General features: G+C 33.0%; 1 protein-coding gene and 1 long non-coding RNA gene across 25 annotated transcripts in view; one reads left to right on the forward strand and one right to left on the reverse strand.

The window, feature by feature from the left end:
• Positions 1-21,575, forward strand: part of LOC147843266 (uncharacterized) — a 424,811-nt gene that overhangs the window by 152,957 nt on the left and 250,279 nt on the right. The window lies entirely within an intron of this gene.
• ano1a (anoctamin 1, calcium activated chloride channel a) overlaps positions 1-21,575 on the reverse strand; it is a 370,388-nt gene that overhangs the window by 6,966 nt on the left and 341,847 nt on the right. For all 24 annotated transcript variants that reach the window (XR_015494666.1, XR_015494670.1, XR_015494661.1 and 21 more), the window contains 5 exon segments: positions 16,956-17,013; positions 14,892-14,992; positions 11,035-11,171; positions 7,123-7,275; positions 2,614-2,666 (listed from right to left, as the gene is read on the reverse strand). Coding sequence is in view for 13 of the 24 variants with exons in the window: in XM_087259077.1 (XP_087115203.1) it covers positions 2,614-2,666; positions 7,123-7,275; positions 11,035-11,171; positions 14,892-14,992; positions 16,956-17,013 (502 nt within the window). In the remaining 11 variants the exon portion in view is untranslated.

Genomic DNA, 21,575 nt, shown 5'->3' on the forward strand with positions numbered 1-21,575 from the left:
TCACGCGTCCTCCGTACTTGCGGTCTTGAGTATTGGAACTGAACTTAGGCAGCTGATGATGACGTTTCACGAGAACACGAGGACGCAAGACCGCTGAAGAACGCATATTGAGAAACAGCCGATGTGTCAGTTTCTCATTATTATTCATAGCGGAGTTTTCTTATCCTATGAGAAGAGCCGGCTGCTTAATTATTCATGAGACCTGCCAAACCTTCCAGTCAAGCCCGAGCTGTGAGACACGGACCCACGGCACACAGTATTTAGCCAATCATGAAGGCTCATATGCGTTTGTTTCCATGATCCACGGGGTTTGTTGCATGTTTTTCCCCGCGATCTTGTCAGGGCCGATCATACAGCAAAGCTGTGTGTGTGCTGCTAGCATTTTTGTCGGGAGAGCAGCACGAGAATTAGAGAATGGCGGACGCTGTCTTTTATCAGGAGTTCGTTCACATTCAGACACATCACTGTGCTGCTGTGTTTGCCTAAATCCTCCAGATTACCAGCAGGGCTAATGGTTAAAATAGACAGGTCAGGAGACCTGCTGCACTGAGTCTGCTGGATACGGGGATTGAGGGAGAATCCTCATTTATAGTGTTTACATGAACACACTTATCTTTATAATGATATAAATTGTGGTTATGTGTATATGAAATTACGAATAACAAATGTAGCAGGGCATTAAATCACTGTTCATTTATTTGCATTTTAACTTTGTAAACTATAAACTCATGCGTCTCCTCACGGTTTGTCTCATTTTGTGAGCTAACTGTCATCAACAGTTGTTCGCTCACGTTCTCCCTGCTGGCCACGCCCACTCCTGCCCGATGCTCGCGGAGCTCCACGCCCATTAATCATGCATCTTTTAAAAAAATTCTGAAATAGACTTTAACCAAAAGTGGGGGGTGCCATGGCCCTTTAATGAATTTTGAAGTGTTTTAAGGCAGCTTGCTAACCACTTGCTTTATTAACCAGCTTTATATAATAATAAAAACACAAGAAATAAAATGTGACAGGACAGCTCTGCTCAACCTGTGGGACAAAATCAGTGGCTTAGATTTAGGGATGCCCCCACCAATAATTAAATTCACAAAAAAAAAAAAAAAGACCATAGAAAGACCCTAGAACATAGAGACCTAGACACGCAGAAAGGGTTAAATCACGTTCTCTCCTTAAGTTCTCGCGCCCCCAGTTTGCCCTATTTTGATTGGCTGTGCCTTTCCCTGCTATCATGTGAGAGGCTGTGGCTGCCTTCAGATAGATAGAGTTTGGTGTTGAGTGACACAAAAGTCAGAATGACGGCAGCAAAAAAAGGTGGACATTTTTTCAACGAAACTGTAAGTCACATACTGTAAATGCAAGTTTTCAGAGTCCATCAAGATAATGCCTTAAATGACGCACAGTCTATCGCTATATAGCAGACTGATATAGTCTGTGAATAATATGCCCTGAAAACCAACTGCAGAATAAACAGCTAATGTTAAAGTATGTGATCCAAGCCAGTTCCAATAGTATCTGGATGCAGCCTTTATGATGCAAGCTGAGATTGCATCACTCAGCGATGCAATGTCAGACACAATGCACTCAATGGAGCTAGTGACATCACTGTGACGGGTAGGGTTAGGGGTGGGGTTAGGTGAGCCCATTAAAAAGCATTGGATGCAGCCCAGATTGCACTGCACCAGGTCTGCATCCAGACCCCTCTCGCCAGTTCTCCTAATCTCTCAGAGTAGCATGTCTAATTTCAATTGAAACAATTTGTCAGAAAAATACAGTCTGTGTATAGGCATAATACTGATATATGAGACATGTTTCATTTGCACTATGGCTAAAATAAACAGAAATCTTTATTAAATTCTCTCTTTATCAGTTGATAAACCTTATTTTTTAACATCAGGCCTGTAGGCAGCTTATTGAAAAGGGTGGCTAAAAAACCTTTTTGCAGTTATTTGCCTGATTTCTATTTATAAATATTGCATTTTGATGTATTAAAAAATATTTCCAACTTTTTTATCAAATTGCTTATGATACCATTTTAAGTGTGCGTCTAATATTATAATAACAAACTGACCAGAACATTCAACTTTCCTTAGCCAGAATTTGGCCATTTGAATAATAAGAAAAATTCAAAAATAATAATGCTACTAATCCAATTTTTGGTCTTTCGAACCACCCGAATAATTGCTAGCTGAAAGGGGCTAATAATTTGGTCCTTAAAATTGCTTTTAAAAGATTAAAAACTGCTTTTATTTTAGCCGAAATAAAACAAATAAGACTTTCTCTAGAAGAAAAAAATATTATCAGACATACTGTGAAAATTTCCTTGCTCTGTTAAACATAATTTGGGAAATATTTAAAAAAAGAGAAAAAAATAATAGAAACAGAAATAATTCTGACTTAAACTATATATATATATATATATATATATATATATATATATATATATATATATATATATATATATATATATATATATATATATGTTTGAGTCACTCGTCCACACCAATGTCAAGTGCAAACCTACGCTCTTGGACAAAATTACTCACTAAAGATGAATACTTATATATAAAAAAGTGGTCAGCTCTTATTTATTTGTAGTAGAAACAAAAGACTTACATTGACAATGACAGCCACTTTGCTGAGTCCTCTGAGAAGAGTGTACCAGATTCCTGGATAATAAAAATAAATAAATTATGAATCAAACGTACACACACTCACTTTATTAGCTGTTCTACTGTTTTTATGCAAATATCTAATCAGCCAATCACATGGCAGAAACTTAGTGCAGTTAGAGATGTAGACATGTATTCTTCAGAATATCTCATTTTGTGTTCAACAAAAGAAAAACTCAAAGTTTGATAGCCACTTAGGTGCGAGTAGATAAGGATTTTGTTGTGAACTGTCCCTTTAATTGCGCAATAACATGCATTAACTAGTGCAACCACTAGATGTCACTAAATAGCAGCCATAAAACATGATTTCAACGTTGTTTTTGTCTTTTCATCTATTAATAAGGATTAACATTCTGTCAGCATTTACTCATCCATCACATGTTCCAACACTCTATGACTTACTGCCTTCTAGTAAACACAAAAGAAGATATTTTGAAGAAAGCTGGAAACCAGTAACCATTGACTTTCATAGTATTTGTTTTTCCTGCTATGTAAATCAATGGTTACAGGTTTCCAGCTTTCTTCAAATATATATTATATTGTGTTTAACAGAATAATAATAATAAAAAAAAAATCATTAAAGTTTTTAAATCACTTGAGGGCGAGTTTACAGCGAGTACATTATCCTGTAACCTGTCATCAGTGACTTCCTACTGTGAAAGTCAATGGTTACAGGTTTCCAGCTTTCTTCAAAATATCTTCTTTTTGTGTTCAATAGAATTAAAAAAAACTCAATAAAAGTTTTAAATCACTTAAGGGTGAGTTAATAGTGAGTACATTTTCCTGTAACCTGTAACCATTGACTTCCATAGTATTCGTTTTCTCTACTATGGAAGTCGATGGTTACAGGTTTCCAGCTTTCATCAAAATATATTCTTTTGTGTTTAACAGAAGAAACTCATTAAAGGTTTTGGACCACTTGAAGATGTGTAAATAGTAAGTAATTTGTCCTGTAACCTGTAACCATTGACTTTCATAGTATTTGTTTCTCTTACAATGGAAGTCAGTAGTTACTGGTTTCCAGTTTTCTTCAAAATATCTTTTGTGTTGAGCAAAAAAAAAAAACAAAAAAACATTAAAGTTTTCAAACTACTTGAGAGTAAATAGTGAGTAATCTTTACTGTAACCTGTAACCACTGACTTCCATAGTAGTTGTTTTCTCTACTATGGAAGTCAATGGTTACAGGCTTTCAGCTTTCATCAAAATATCTTCTTTTGTGTTTAACAGAAGAAAGAAACTCTAAGGTTTCAAACCACTTCAGGGTGAGTTAATAGTGAGTACTTTTTCTAGTAACCATCGACTTCCATAGTACTTGGATAATATTTTGTCTACTGTGGAAGTCAATAGTTACAGGTTTACAGCCTTCCTCAAAATATCTTCTTTTTTTATTTAACAGAATAAAAGAAAAACCTAGTTTCAAACCACATGAAGGTGAGTAAATAGTGAGTACATTTTCATTTTTTTGGGCTTAACTATCTCTTTATATACATACTAACTTTCTCAGACACAGAGCAGGGCATGTTGTCAAAACACAAGTCAAGCTAGCGCAATGAAAATATGACAAGCATCAGAAAACTTCCCCGTTTACAGTGTCTTAAGATGATGGTACTACAGCAGTACCTGTAAATCCAATAAAATGCTTAAAAACCTAAGTGGCATCAGGCCTTTGCATCTCTGAAAGGCCAAATCAGTCAAATAAATTCACTTTACCATTAAGGGCTGAGATGTCAACCTTTAATTTGATTTTCAACGGTTTTACCTTTTTAAAGGGCAACTTGTTTTCTAAGCTTCCAAACCTCTAAGCTTTTTAACTTATTTGTAAACTTAAATTTTGACAAATTAAGTTCTGAAATAAAACCAGTTAACAAGACAACACTTGCACACTGTGAAAAAATATCCATTAATTAACAGGTTCCGTATTTCATGATTTAGTTTTTTTTCTGTTTATTTACGGTTGTGAATTGTATTATAGAATCTTGATCTCTGCTCTGTCAACTTTTGATGTTGAAAACTCAAATCTACAGTTTAACAAAGGGACAGTTTTAGTAGTTTGAAATAATATAATGTATAATAAAAGTATATAGAGGAATAAGTGTGTAAAATAGCAGACTGGCAGTTTATTACAAGGTTTTTGTAGCGTAATTTACAACACCAACCCAGACAATATATCACTTTAAACTATTAAAATGCCAATAAAAGTCACTTTTTACAACTGTTTAACATCAAAAGTTGTTGGAAGAAAGATCAAGGTCCCATAAGCATAAATAAATAATAATAATAATAATAATAATAATAATAATAATAATAATAATAATAATAATAATAATAATTAAAAAAAAAACATGAATCACAAAATACAGAACATTGTTAATTTACTGATTTTTTTTTTTTTTACAGTGTGGGGCTGTTATCAATCAAATAAAATCACCATCAACAAAATCCATCTTTACACTGCAGAAATCATCCAGAAATGCTTACAGTGGTTTAAATATTTAGTTGTAAATTAAATTGACAAATTTTAAAGCTACCATTAGGTGTTTAATTAATTAAATTCTTATTATTTTCATTTTTAGATTTTCTAAACTGGATTTATTTTAAATGGTACAAAACATAAATGTTAGCATTCAAAAGGCATGACCATACCTCATTAATACACAGACACACATAATAATTAAATAGTCTTTTTGCTGTGTAATATTCATGGACACTAGCGCATATCTTGATTTAAGTTTTCAGCACTACGTTTGACTTGATTATGTAAAAAAATTGACAAATACCAGTTTTATTATGTATTTTTATGACTGGATTCTGTGATTTGTTCCCCTCCACATTCAGAACTAATTTATAAATAATTAAATGCATAAATAAATAAATAAATAAATAAATGCATAACTAATAAATGCATAAAAAATAAAAGCATGAACAATAAATAAATAAATGAATGCATAAATAATAAATGCATAAAAATAAATGCATAAATAATAAATAAATGCATAAATAAATAAATGCATAAACAAAAATGCACAGATAATAAATAAATAAATGCATAAACAAATAAATGAATAAATAAATGCATAAATAATAAATAAATAAATAAATGCATAAACAAATAAATACATAAACAAATACAAAAATAAATAAATCAATTCATAAATAAATCAATTCATAAATAAATAAATAAATAAATGCTTATATAAGTAAATAAACAAACAAATAAATAAATAAATACATGAAGAAATAAATAAATGAATGCATAAATAAATACATAAATAAATATTGTGTATGCAGTGTTACTTAATATTTAAGATTTTATATGAATATCAAACATACTTAGGTGTTATAAAATAATGACATTTGTTATTGTGTTGATATTATGAAAAGCAACACTTGCTAAGGTGATACTGTTTATAATGTTGTCTTTTTAAAATATTTCCCAAGTCCTTTTCAAGACAGCAAGATCATTTGCACAATATTTTGTATAATGTTTTTTTATTTTGGAGAAAGTCCTGTTTTTTAGATTGGCTGGAATGAAAGCACTCTTTCTAAATGAATTTTAAGCTCAATATTATTAGCCCCGTTATTTGATTAGTTACAGAATATAACACAGTTGTCCAATGACTTGCCTAATTAACTCGATAAGCATTTAAATGGCACTTTAAGTGAATACTAATCTCTTGGAAAAAAACTAGTAAAACATGACGTATGGGCAAAGACAAAAGAAATGCAGACACCACTTGGAAAATATTTGAAAATGAATTAAGATTTCACAGGAGGGCTAATTATTTTGCCTTCAACTATATATATTATGTAGTTCTTTATCTAAATGAAGGTCATAGTCAAATCAAACAATAATATATATACAGTTGAGGCCAGAATTATTAGCCCCCCTTTGATTTTTTTTTCTTTTTTAAGTATTTTCCAAATGATGTTTAACAGAGCAAGGAAATTTTCACAGTATGTCTGTGAAATAATATTTTTTTTCTTCTGGAGAAAGTCTTATTTGCTTTATTTCAGCTAGAATAAAAGCAGTTTTTAATTTTTTAAAAAGCATTTTAAGGACAAAATTATTAGCCTCTTTAAGCTAATTTGTTTTGATAGTTTACAGAGCAAACCATTGTTATTCAATAACTTGCTTAATTACCCTAATTATCCTGCCTAGTTAACCTAATTAACATAGTTAAGCCTTTAAATGTCGTGTTAAGCTGTATAGAATTGTCTTGAAAAAAATCTAGTCAAATATTATTTACTGTCATCATGGCAAAGATAAAAGAAATCAGTTATTAGAAATGAGTTATTAAAACTATTATATTTAGAAATGTGTGGAAAAAAGTTTCTCTCCGTTAAACAGAAATTAGGGGGAAAAAAATTAACAGGGGAGCTAATAATTCAGGGGTGCTAATAATTCTGACTTCAACTGTATATATGATAACAAATCAGTGTGTAGATACTAACCGATGTCCTTTGCTCTTACAGCGATTGGCCTTCTCAGCTCCGTGACAAACTTTTTGGCATCAAGGCGGATCTCAATGATGTTGTTGAGCAGAGCAAAGAGAGGAGCCAGCGGAAAAGAGGCCACGAATAAGGTCACCATCCCGAACTGAATGACTAGATAAGAAAACAAAAACACAAATAAAAAAGCTTTCACAGAAGTAGAGAGTTCTTTAGAATTACTAAGTACATCTTATCAAACATAATAAAATAAATCTGATGTTATAGAGCTGGGAAACGGTCAGAGGTGCCGCTAGTCAACAGGCAAGGCAGGCAAATGCTTCAGTGACAAGTTTGCAATAAGTGTGACAGACTGTTGCAGACTCCCTAAAGACCCATTCAGGTCCTATCCACATGAACACAAGAAGATATTTTGAAAACCACAGTTTGTTGTGTTCACATGAAAACAGTATTGGGTGACTGAAACCAAGACTTTTTGAAAACTCAGACTAAAGTAAAGATTTTTCAAAACTCCGGTAACAGTGTAGTCGTGCACCAGAGTGCATGTTTTCTCCTATTTGATTGGCCACCACAGCTGGGTTCACAGCAAACACAGCAGAATGAATCGAATTTCCTACCGTTTACAGCAAATGTTGCTCGCGCTACAGGACGGTTATCTGCCTTTTTTCTCATGTTTGCATTGACTTGTATGCAACCCAGGCTCATTATTGATATGTACCCCTGCAAACGTTTCTAGAGAGCGCAAAATATGTCCCAGAAGTTACATTTTTTGCAGTTTTTGTTTTCGCGAATTTGCCAGAGGCCGCTGTGTACGATTTGAGAGCACTCGCGAGAGAAATTTAAGATCTCACTGTTCTCGTGTAAACCCACCAGAGGCTGCTGTGTATGCATTTTCAGATCTCAAATTTCTCTCACAAGTGTCATTTGTGCTGCTGACCTCACGTAAATCCCCCAGAGGCCGATGTCGACTGACTGACTGATTGATCCAACTACCCCCTTCCCTAAACCCAACCGATAGTGTTTTCAAAAGCACCGATTGATCCACCCAACCACTTCCTTAAACCATACCGACAGTGTTTTCAGAAGCAATCCAGAAAAAGAAAAGGCCTCTTGGCCACCTGACTTTTTTGACTTTTTTTTTCAGATTTCAACATGCTCTCACCCTGTTATTTATTTATTTATTTTTAAATTATTTTTTGCCTTCTGTTTTTGTTTTACCGGCTTTCTGGAACAGTAGGCCTACTTTGATCTTCCACAATACATATGCTCATGCACATTGAGCAAGGTCATACGCAACACACAAAAAGTGAAATGAATAAGGTGTCATGTGGACATAACTTCTAAATCAAGTCATTTTTAGCAAGCCAAAGACAAATTTATGCATATAAAATATATTTTACCAACAACAAAATTGTGGCTAGTGAAAATGGCGAGTGGCTAGTGATGTTGGAAAACTACTAGTGACAGTGGCTGGTGGTCAAAAAAGTTAATATCTAGCCCTGTGTATAGGTAATATATTTTGGTGCCGATTAAACCGATTAATTAAACATATATATTGATTAAAAAATATTTTAGTCACCAAACATATTTAAAAATATTAAGATAATACAGGTAAATCCATAAAAAATATTGGAAAAAAATAAACTACAAAATTTAAACAAAATTTTATCCATGTTCTTGTTTTTTCTTGAATTTTGCTTCTTTTACATTTATTAATTACATTATTACATTACATAAATTTGACTGTGCTAATTTTGGACCATTATCATATATTATTTTGTTAGATAAGCTCCAGATTTTTTGAAATTGTTGCAAATTTATTAAAAATACAAAAACTAGAAAAACCACATGTACATAAGTATAACAATGCTTTGTGGATGCACCTTTGGCAGCAATTACAGCCTCGAGTCTTTTTGAATATAACGTCACAAGCTTGGCACACCTGTCTTTAGGAATTTTTGCCCATTCCTCTTTGCAGTACCTCTCAAACTCTATCAGGTTGAATGGAAAGCGACGTTGTACAGCCATTTTCAGATCTCTCCAGAGATATGTTCAATAGGATTTAGAACTGAGCGCTGTCTGGGCCACTCAAGGACATTCACTGAGTTGTTGTGAAGCCACTCCATTGATATTTTGGTGGTGTGCTTTGGGTCATTGTCCTGCTGGAAGATGAACCGTCGCCCCAGTTTAAGGTCGAGAGCACTCTGAAGTAAGTTTTCATTCAGGATGTCTCTGTACATTGCTGCATTCATCTTTCCCTCTATCCTGACTAGTCTTCTAGTTCCTGTTGCTGAAAAACATCCCCTCAGCATAATGCTGCCACCACCATGCTTCACAGGAGGGATGGTATTAGCCTTGTGATGAGCGGTGCCTCGTTTTTTTTTCAAACGTAACCCCTGGCATTCACTCCAAAGAGTTCAATTTTAGTCTCATCAGACCAGAGAGTTTTTTTTTTAATGGTCTGAGACTCTTTAGATGCCTTTTGGCAAATTCCAGGCGGGGAGTGGCTTCTGTCTGGCCACTCTACCATACAGGTCTGATTGGTGGATTGCTGCACAGATGGTTGTTCTCCTGGAAGGTTCTTCTCTCCCCACAGAAGAACGCTAGAGCTCAGACAGAGTGACCATCGGGTTATTGATCACCTTCCTGAGGCCCTTCTCCCCTGATCACTCAGCTTAGATGGCCGGCCAGCTATAGGAAGAATCCTGGTGGTTCCAAACATCTTCCACTTACGGATGATGGAGGCCACTGTGCTCATTGGAACTTTCAGAGCAGCAGAAATTTCTCTGTAACCTTCCCCAGCCTTGTGCCTCGAGACAATCCTGTCTCGGAGGTCTACAGACAATTCCTTTGTCTTCATGCTTGCTTTGTGCTTTGACATGCACTGTCAACCCTGGAAGCTTATATAGACAAGTGTATGCCTTTTCAAATCATGTCCACAGGTGAACTCCAATTAAGCTGCTGAAACATCTCAAGAATGATCAGTGGAAACAGATCATTCTGAGTTCAATTTAGAGCTAGACGGTAAAGGCTGTGATTACTTATGTTCATGTGATTTTTCAGGTTTTTTATTTTGAAAAAATTTGCAAGAATTAAAAAAAAAATCTTTTCACATTGTCATCTTTTCACATTGTAATCATGGGGTATAGCGTGTAGGATTAAGAGGAAATAAATGAATTTAATCCATTGTGGAAAAAGGCTGTAGCATAAAAAATGTGGAAAAAGTGAAGAGCTATGAATACTTTCAGATGCACTGTACATGCACAAACATCATATTGCGAAGCTTCCTATAGAAAATATCTATTTAAATGAGAGATTTGTGAGGGGTGTACTTATTATATATGCTGAGCACTGTATATGAGTAATAGAGATGCAGGACAGGAGACACACAGAGATGCAGGGATAGAAGTATGGATGGAGGATGGTAGATGAGGGGGTGGGACGTTATTAATGAATTCAAGCCAGAACTAAAGCTTATAATCTCACACTGCTCTGCCAGCCCCCCCTTTGGACCCATAATGCCTCTCTCTTAGCAGAAGTCCATCCCACGCGGTAGCACAGATGAGGCGAGATGAGAGGAGGGGCCGCGAAAACACACCGACTCCACGTATAACAGTACAAATCCTTCACATTTACCCCATTTATCATTACCCTCATATTACACGGGTGCGAACAGATGAGGTGTATCAGCGGTTAGACAACAGATTTCAATTAGTGCTTGTGGACTGCATAGATTTAATAATTCATAATCGGAAATAGTGATTACTATTTTGTTTTTTAATAGAGCCATGTTCCAACATGAGGAGCAGAAAAGGCGAGCCGGAATACAAACAAATGTTTATATGTGTGTGTGTGTGTGTGTGTGTGTGTGTGTGTGTGTGTGTGTGTGTGGGTGTATAGTGTGTAGTGACTCACTCATTTCCATGTACTCTGGGTTGAGTCCGACAAAGGGTCCTAGGAAGTGGTCCTTCTCATGGCGATGAAGCGTTTTGTTCAGCTCTTCCTGGTGCTTTGGGTCAATCTTGCGTTGTCGGAGCAGCTTCTTGATTTTCCTGTGACACAGATTTTCAGTGGTGTGAAGTAACAGATTACAAATACTCAAATAACTTCAGCTGAAAAGGTTTTCTCAGGAATTGTACTGTACTAAGTAGTTTTAAAAACGTGTGCTTTGACTTGAATACATTTTTAGTGCTGTATCAGTACTTTTACTCCACTATTTTCCTTCAACCTGCAGTCACTACTTTATTCTTGTCTATGGTGATTGGTTAAAGTAGAATAATCAGTCCTGTGAATCCTGTCCAATCAAATCGCACATAGAAAATGACACTCAGAGACACAGAGGACAGAAAATCGTTACACACGAGAATAATAAGACATAAATGTTAATTTCAATAGTTTATTAATCATTTACTAACTCATTCTGAATGATCCTAAAAACCCTCAACTACTCTTAAATACAACTGGTTTTTAAATAATGCAATACTTAATTTAGTAATGAAAAATAAATCATTTACTAAGTATGAATATACAATTATTAAGCACATTTTAATGTGGTTATAAGTCAAGAATAGAGCATTTGTAGCTGCTGTTATAAACTGCTTACTAACGCTTATTAATGTAGAGTTAATGCTTAACGGATAATGAATTCACTATTTGCTAATGCCTAATAAATGATTTATAGTGTGTAGTTATTATAAAGTTTTATCGATGTTTCTTTTCGAACAGACCGGCCCATGTTACATAATCTGCAGCCCATTGGTTCTTTTCTTATTGACATTGAGCTGACCCAATCACAAACTCCCATTTTGGGCTCTGTGTAAGCGTGCAACGTTGATGTGTATTTTTCAAAATAGTTGAGAGTCACGCCTGTTTCAGACAACAAGATTTGCGCATCTAGTTACCTATCTGTCTATAAATACTTTTAACCAAAGGCAACTTCCTCCTATGCTGTTTCCTTAACCTGCAACTCTTTATTTCACAATGTATGTAGATCCTAAAGTATGTATGCTTTTCAAGGTCTATGAGTGTCATTCACATATTTTAAGGTGCACTCATTCAGAAAACAATCACCTTTGGTATCAATACATTTTGTTTTTGATCGTCAGCATGATGTAGCCCTATATAGTTATAATAACATTCATACAATATGGTTATAATGATATTTATACGTGATAAAACTAGTGTGCAACTAAAACTAATACTATTTATTGTTTACATTTAGTTTTATAGTTCAGGCCCAAACAAGTATTTGTTGCATTTTTAAATCGTTTGAGTTCATTTGATTGACTATATACAATTTTTAAGCTATGTTTGATGTTTCATTGTTGAGTTAAACATTTTTTAAGGGTCTCTGACACATTGCTTTTGTTATTTAACTTTATTTTGGTAATCAACATTAACTGTGTACGTCAGCAGGCAGTTTTTATGTTCATTTAATATACTGTAGGCTCCCTCGAAACACACAGGCACACACAAGATAGACTTGCAGTGTGGATTATACTTTTATTATAATAATAAATGACATTTTTTACAAGTTTTTAATTTGTCAGCTCTCATTATTTCCTATATATGGCGTTTGTGCTTTTATAGAATGGGGGTTGTTAAACATACTCAAGGGCGTGCACAGATGAGTGGGATTTTAATTGAATAGTGGGCCGCTCTGGCTCAAAATGCGAGGGCTGATTTTTTTGTCCCAGTCCAGCCCTGACCAGACGTGTACTTTCACAAGAGTTGATGTGGTCAACAAATACACTGAAATCTCAGCGAATACTTGCTTCACAAACATAAGAAACATTTCCAAATAAAGCTTTAAATCTGTACTTTTCAAGTCAGCATGCGCACTGGGCAACCTAAAAAATGTCTTTTTAATATTTGAGCCTTTGGAAATGAAACCTAAGAGACAGTTGTTGCTTCATTTTATTAGTGATTCGTCTAAATATGTAATGGTAAGCCTTGCTAACAGTTTTGGAGAGTTTGTTTCCCCATTCAGACAGAATGCCTGAGCATACTGCCCGAGAGGCGTTTTAAAGATGGCCGCTGATTGAAATGACTTACATAAAAGGGATTTTGGTACTAAGCATTCCTAAGCAACCCACATCTAGTTACCTATCTGTCTTAAAATACTTTTTATTTTTGCTTTTTATCTGCACCAAGGCCCGCGGCAACTTCCTCCTATGCTGTTTCCTTAACCTGCAACTCTTTATTTTACAACTTATTTAGATCCTAAAGAATGTACAGTATGCCTCTTAAGCTCTATGAGTGTCGTTCATATATTTTAAGGTGCACTCAGTCACAGTTTTTGATCGTCAGCATGATGTAGCCCTATATAGTTATATTAACATTTATACAATATGGTTATAATGATATTTATACATGATAAAACTAGTGTGCAACTAAAACTAATACTATTTATTTTACAGTTTTGGAGAGTTTGTTTCCCCATTCAGACAGAATGCCCGAGCATACAGCCCGAGAAGACTAAGAACTTAACTTGAACAACATTAAATGAAATTTTCTTAATATTTTTAAAACATTTTTGAACCCTCAGATTACAGAAAATTTCTTTATCTACACACACACACACACACACACACACACACACACACACACACACACACACACACACACACGTTTGTTTTTGTGAAAAGTGGGGACATTACATAGGTTTCCATTCATTTTATACTGTCCAAACCATAAATTGTTCTGTACTAATTGTACTGTACTGTACTGTACTAATTGTACAACTATCACAGGAGACTGTGTGCAGCTTTACTCTCTGATTAAACTTATTCTGTAGGATTTATAAGCATTTTGAGAAACGAGGACGTCACCAATGTCCTCATATTTCACCTCCTTTTTGTAATACCTGTGTCATACCCATGTCATTACACAGATTTGTGTCCTGATATGTCACAAACACACAAACACACACACACACACACGCACGCACGCACACACACACACTCACATAAAACATCTATTCAACAAGTCATTCACAATGCTGAACCACACACCCAATGTTAGTGGTGTTTATTAAATATATGAGCAAACTCATTAAAATGGGTTTACACATCCGCACTGTTGACTGCTGAAAGATCATGTGATGCTGAAAACTGAACTTTGCCATCACAGAAACATACAGTACACACATACAAACATACAGTTTAAGGCAAAATTATTAACCCCTCCTGTAAAATTTTCATTATTTTTCAAATATTCCCAAGTCCTTTTCATGTTTTTACAGATTTTTACAGTAGCATTTTTACAGTTTTTTTACCATTAAGATCACAGCCATTTTCACAGCCATATTTAACAATTCAGAAAGATACTAAAATAAATACTGTAAGGTTAGAATCATGTTTACTTTTAGAATAAAAATTAGCATTTGAAACTAAGAAAACTTCGAGGTGCGAAGCAGATTTCCCCCTAAAATCAACTCAGAAGATTCAGAGCTGCTCATTTGTGTAGTGAGATGTGCTTAAAATCCAGCATATTTGCATTTGTCCACTAACAACACTAAATGCATTTGCAAGCACGACACAAAAGCGGTCAAAAAGGTCATTTTTAAATAAAAAATGAAATAAAATAAAATCAAGAAAACATCATATGAGCATATTCACAATGCTCCTGTATAAAAATACAACTATTCCCTTGAGCAATCATGCCTAGAAACACACACCACACCTACTGTATAGTGTGCGATTTATCAGATCTCTTTGGTCTATAAATACAGAACGTCTACCCCACATGTTTTGTGTGCTGCATGTACTCACGGAACGCCGATCTCAAACAGGTTATTCTGGATGAGCTGTTTGCCAAGCATAGTGATGCAGAGCTGAATGCACAGTTCCATCAGACAGCCGGCATGAGCGCACTGCAGGGCCAAACACAGACACAGTTCACTCAGTTACTAAGGCGTTCACTGGATACACACCTCCAACTAGTGTTAGTCATCACCACTAGGGTAAATACACTGTAAAAAATATTTGTAAATTAGCACTTTTCCGTATGTTGTGATTCATATTTTTATTTTTCCTTGTTTATTTATGTTTTTGAATTGCATTATGGGACATTGATCTTTCTTCCAACAACTTTTAACCCTGAAAACTTAGAAAAAGTGACTTTTATATTTTACATTTATATTTTGAAAAGCTTAAAGTGATATATTATCTGGTGTTGTAAATTAGAGTGCCAAAACCTTGTAATACCATGTTCTGTTAATTTACAGACTTAATTTTCGATATATTATTTCATTCATTATTCCATTCTCCTTTAGCTTAGTCTCTATTTCAAAGGTGGCCACAGCAGAATGAACCGCCAACTATTTTAGCATATGTCTTACGCAGCAGATGCCCCACAGTACTGGGAAATACCTATACACACTTATTCACACACTACGGACAATTTAGTTTATTGAATTCCCCTATAGCGCATGTCTTTGGACTGTGGGGGAAACCAGAGAACCTGGAGGAAACCCACGCCAACATGCGGAGAACATGCAAACTCCACACAGAAATGCCAACTGGCCCAGTTGGGACTCAAACCAGTGACCTTCTTGCTGTGAGGCAACAGTGCTAACCACTGAGCCACCGTGCCACCCCTATATAATATTTCTTACTGTAGTGTTGAATTTTTAACATCAAAAATCAACAGAGCAGAGTTTCCATAATACTAAACTAATCCATACATAAACAGAAATCACTCGTGAATCACAAAATACAGAAATGTTAATTAACAATTTCACAAACTGTTTAACAAACTGTCAACTTATTTTTCTAAATTAGGATTCTAGTTGGTTCCCTTCAACTGTGTACAGATTAGTTTCATTAGTTTGGCGTTTATTTTTAGTCATTTTTTGTTAATGAAATACTTTTACTTTTTTTTTTTTTTTACTCAACAATTTTCAATATGTTTGTATGGTTATAAGACAAAATTTTATTCATTTTAAATTTTTTTCAAACATTCCCCAAGTGATGTTTAACTGAGCAACGTAATTAGTTTCATATTTGCCATTATAAAAAATTGTCTTTTGGATAAATTCTTTATATTTTATTTTATTATATGTATATATATTTTTAAACAAATTTTTGAATTATTTTTGTGGTCAATACAACCCCCCCCCCCCAGATTTTTTTCTCTCATTTGGCTACAAAATAAATCATTATAACTTGTTTAATTTATCTAACTTGCATTTAGTTAACCTAGTCAAGCTTTAAAATTACATTTTAAGCTGAATATCTAGTGTCTTGCAAAATAGCTAGTAACATATTATGTTCTGTCATAGTGGCAAAAACAAAAGAAATTAGCCATTATAAATTAGTTATTAAAATGATTATGTTTAAAAATGTGTTAAAAGATGTTTTTCCTTTAAACAACACTTGGAAAAATATTATTACATAAATAAATTAATTTATGAAAAAAAAATTAAATAAAGATCAAATAAAATAAAACTAAAATAAAATAACGAAAAAAATAAAATAAAACTTAATTAAAATAAAGTAAAGAAATAAAATGAAAAATAATGAAAATAAATAAAAATAAAATAAAATAATAAAATAAAACAAACAAATAAATATAAAATTAAAAATAAAATAAAAAAATAACATAAAATAAAATAAATTAAATACAATTAAACAATACAATATTTTTTTATTAAATAAATGAAATAAAAATAACATAAAAAAACAAATAAAAATATTTAAATAAAAAATATTTAAATAAATAAAATAATAAAAAGTAATTAAATAAAAAAAGAATAAAAATAAAATTAAATGAAAAATAAATACATTTCACAGGAGGAATAATGATGCACAAGCATAAGGAAACTAAACAAGTACCTCTTCCATTCTGTAAGATCCCATAACATAGATATATTTGCCAGGACGTCCAATGAGTCTGGAGAGGTTGGAAAAGAAAGAAGAGCTTAATTTAGCAGCTACTGCACAAATGCATTACCAACATTACAGTAAAAGAGGCCTAAAGGGAAGATGGAGGATGGAGGGTACTATATTGCGCTGTTCCAAAACCCAGTAAGGGATATTATATAATTCAGGGGCATAATGTTGCATATGTTGTGATTTTCACTGCCAAATGTTTGTATTCCCTTGGTTCATTCCACTGTGGCGACCCGTGATAATTATCTGATGGAAAGCCTACATTTCCACCTGGAATTTTATCACAGTCTAATCAGCAGAACATACTCAGTCAATCAGGTAGACCAACATTTTTGACTAGTGAACAAATGAGGATCCAAGCCAGCACAGAAATACACCTGCATAGAAATTCATACTGGTGCGTTAAGGAAGCTCGGTTTTATCTTGGGGGTAAAAGAAAAACAAACAAAAAACTTGCAACTTTACACCTAAGCATTTTAGATGTCAGAACTGTACATGATAATAGGCTTTATAAACGTCAAGTGTTTTTCAGCCACCAATGAGCTTCCTATAAAAGTGACTATTTTCAATTTCATGTGGATCCTTTTACAGCATCGATAATGTAATTTAATTAGAATATATTAAGTTAAATAGACTTAAGCCTTAATTGGTCACACTTTCTACTAATTACACAGTATGAATCATTTATAAAGCACAAGCAAATAGTTAATTAATTATCTGTTAAGCATTAACTCTACATTAAAAGATGTTAGTAAGCCGTTTATAAATACAACTACAAATGCTGTGTTCTTGATTTAAAAGCACATATTATTCTTATTAATGTTTTATTTTATTATTATTATTATTATTATTATTGTTGTTGTTACTATCTTATAATAATAATAATAATAATAATAATAATAATAATAATAATAATAGTAATTATTATTATTATTATTATTATTATTACAATGTTACAATCGGTATTATTAATATTATTATCATCTTATTATTATTATTTTTTTATATCTTTGTTAGTATTATTATTATTATTATTAGTAGTAGTATCATATTATTATTATTATTATTGTTTTTATTTTATTATTGTTATTATTATTATTATTATTATTACTATTATTACCTTCATCTTCTTATTATTGTTATTATTATTATTATATTACACTATCATCGTTATTATTATAATTATCATCTTATAATAATAATAATAATAATTATTATTATTATCATCGTTAGTATCATCATCATCATCATCATCATTATTATTATTATTATTATTATTTTTATCTTAATATCATTTTTCATTATTATTATTATCTTTTTTATTATTATTATAATAATAATAATTATTATTATTATTATAATATTACTATTCAGGGATATATTAATGGTTACTTTGCATGTTAATAAATGCTTTATTAACTCAACTTCATGCAGTTTTGTAACCTAAAGTGAGGTTTATTTATGCTTTATAAATCACTTTTAAAGTACAAATAAAGGCTCAGTATCAAATGAACAATAAATCTTTGCAATCTTATCTAAAATAATAGAAGTTTAAACATTTTTGAATAAGAGGAGTAAAATAAAATTGGATAAAACAACAACAATATAATATTTGAACAATATATTATGATGCAACATTTCAATGTTATTCAGCGATGTTTAAACTGCACAGTAACTTAATTTTAGTTAAAAATTAAAAATTAATTTTTCAATTGATACGGTTTCATTTGTGGATCTTGACATTAATTAAACGAATAAAGTTGTTTATTTTCTTTTTTTTCCTGTTTAGAATAGAACTGAGCCTTTAACTGCCATTTATAAGGGATTTATAAAGCATAATTAGTCCTCACTTTAAATTAGGTCACACAACTGCATGAAGTTGACTTAATAAAGCATTTATTAACATACAAAGTAACTATTTATATACAGTATGCCTGAATAGCAAGATATATAAATGTTAATTTGTATAGTTTATTAATCATTACGCATTCTGATTAATCTTTAAATACCAGGGTCTTCTCTTAAATAACTAGTCTGTAATAAATGCAATAATTAATTCAGTACTGAAAAAATAATCATCAACAAAGTATGAAATTACAATCATTAAGCACATTATATATGTTCTTATAAGTCAAGACTAAAGCATTTGTAGCTGTGGTTATAAGCTGCTTAATAATGTCTATTAAGGTTGAGTTAATGCTTAACAAATAATATATTCACTATTTGCTAATGCTTAATAAATGATTCAGTCACACTACAATAAGGTTCATTAGTTAATGTTAATTAATGCATTTACTAACATAAACAATGAACAATACATTTACTACGGTATTTGTTCATGTTATTAAACGTTATTTAATGAAAATACAGTTGTTCATTGTTAGTTCATGTTAACTCATGGTGCATTAACTAATGTTAACAAGCATGGACTTGAATGTTAATAATGCATTAGTAAATGTTCAATTATGATTAATAAATGCTGTACAAGTGTTGTTCATGATTAGTTCATGTTAGTAAATGCATTAACCAATAAACCTTACTGTAAAGTTTTACCAATGATTCATAGTATGTAAAAGTGTCATCCAATAATTTAGTTGCTCAAGCGCAAAATGAGATGAAATGTAGTTTAAACACAGGTGCCGTCAGGAGTAGGAGGTGAGCATGAATAAAGAATCTCCTTATGAAATACTGTGATAATATAAATGTCCATATTTTAAAGACATGGCATAGAAAAATAGTTTAAAGCAGTGCTTCTCATACCTGTAAGATGTTTTTTTTGTTGTCTGTATACACTCAAAAACATGATTTTTGTTGCTACTTATTTAAAATGAGCTGAAACACAATTCTAGATATTTTTTAGGAAACCTAATTGTTTTATGTTCAACCAATTAAATTAGTCACGTTAACTTAGTAGATTTGTGTAGATTTTGGCATGAATGAATTGTGTGGAACTCTGTATTTTTTTACAGTGTATCTCAATCAGGCAGTTCAGATGATTAACTTTAAACAAACGTGGCGATTTTATAATAGCATGACAGTTCATTGCAAGTACCTGAGCTGCCTTATTCAAAATTAAAAGTCCCTGTGTATACCCCGTTGATAATTCTGATAGATATTGTAAATTAGTCAGCAGCTAACTCTCTGCAACTCTCACGTGGTCATCCACTGAAGCGAAGCAGGGCTGAGCCTAGTCAGTAGCTATAGATTGCTGCTGGAAGTGGTGTTAGTGAGACCAGCAGATGGCACTCAACCTGCAGTCTATGTGGGTCCTAAAGCCCCAGTATAGTGAAGGGGACTGTATACTGCTCAGTGAGAGCTGAGTTCCTGACTCTCAGTGGTCGTTAAAAATCCCAGGATGTCCTTCAGAAAAAAAAAAAATTAATAAAAAAGGAGTAAAATAGGGGTTTAACCCAAATTTGCCCACTGGCCTCTGTCCATTGCAGCCTTATAACATCCCATTATCATAATTGGCTTTATTACTTTGTCTCCTATTCATCAATTAGCTGGTGCGGTATTGCTGCTGTCGCGTCATCCAGGTGAATGCTGCACACTGGAGGTTGGATGAGGGGATTCCCCCCAAAAATGTGTAAAACCAGTTTAAGTGTCCAGAAACGCACTATATACAGTAAATATAAGGAATTATTGTTATATTTATTAAATTAATAACCAAAATCTTGAGTAAAACTGACAACAACAAAAAAAAGCAAAACAATGAAAAATACTAAAAATATGTAAAAGGACTCTTAGGCAAATGTAAAATTCCCTGACTTTCGCTGACTAGAAAAAAGCTGCATTTTCATAGCCTGTAATGAAGGAAAAGCAGGGCGCAGTTGTGTTATGCATATTAAAATAGTTTGAGCCTGAATATCATTTTTCATGAATTGAATAGCCATTATGAGAGCATCAATGGATGATCTACCTCAGATTTTGAAAAGAGACAACCGCACAGAGCCTAACACCCAGTCTTTGAAGTGGTATTTTGTAACCAAAGCTCTTAAAAAATTTACTGCCATTTACACAGGTCTCACACAGGATTCCTGGAGAGCCGCAGTTCTGCACAGTTTTGCTTCAACCCTAAACACAGCTGATCCAACTAATCAAGGTGTGCAAGGCTACTAGAGACTATTATGCAAATGTGTGTTGGAGGTGGTTGGAGCTAGACTATGCAGAGCTGCTGCCCTTCAGGAATTGAGTTTGAGACCACTGCCTTAAAGGGATAGTCCACCCCAAAAAAAATAAAAATAATAATAAGTCCTCATTTACTCAACCTTCACTTGATCACAATTTAAAGTTTTTTTTTTCTGTTGAACATAGAAGATTTTTTTAAAAAACTGACTTGGATGCTATTTTTTTTCCCTACTATGGAAGTCCATGGGTCCCAGCAACTAGCATTCTTCAAAATATCTTCGCTATTGTTCAACAGAAGAAAGAAACACATAAAGGTTGAAAACAAGTAGCGGCTGAGTAAACTATGAATTTTATGAATCTTGCTCTGTCACTGAATCCCTGGAGCCTGCAATATATAAGGTAATACATAAGGTCATTATAAGCATCTAAATTACA

This window comes from Danio rerio, chromosome 7 (assembly GCF_052040795.2).
Source record: "Danio rerio strain M-AB ecotype USA chromosome 7, GRCz13ab, whole genome shotgun sequence".
In the NCBI taxonomy this organism is placed as follows: domain Eukaryota; kingdom Metazoa; phylum Chordata; class Actinopteri; order Cypriniformes; family Danionidae; genus Danio; species Danio rerio.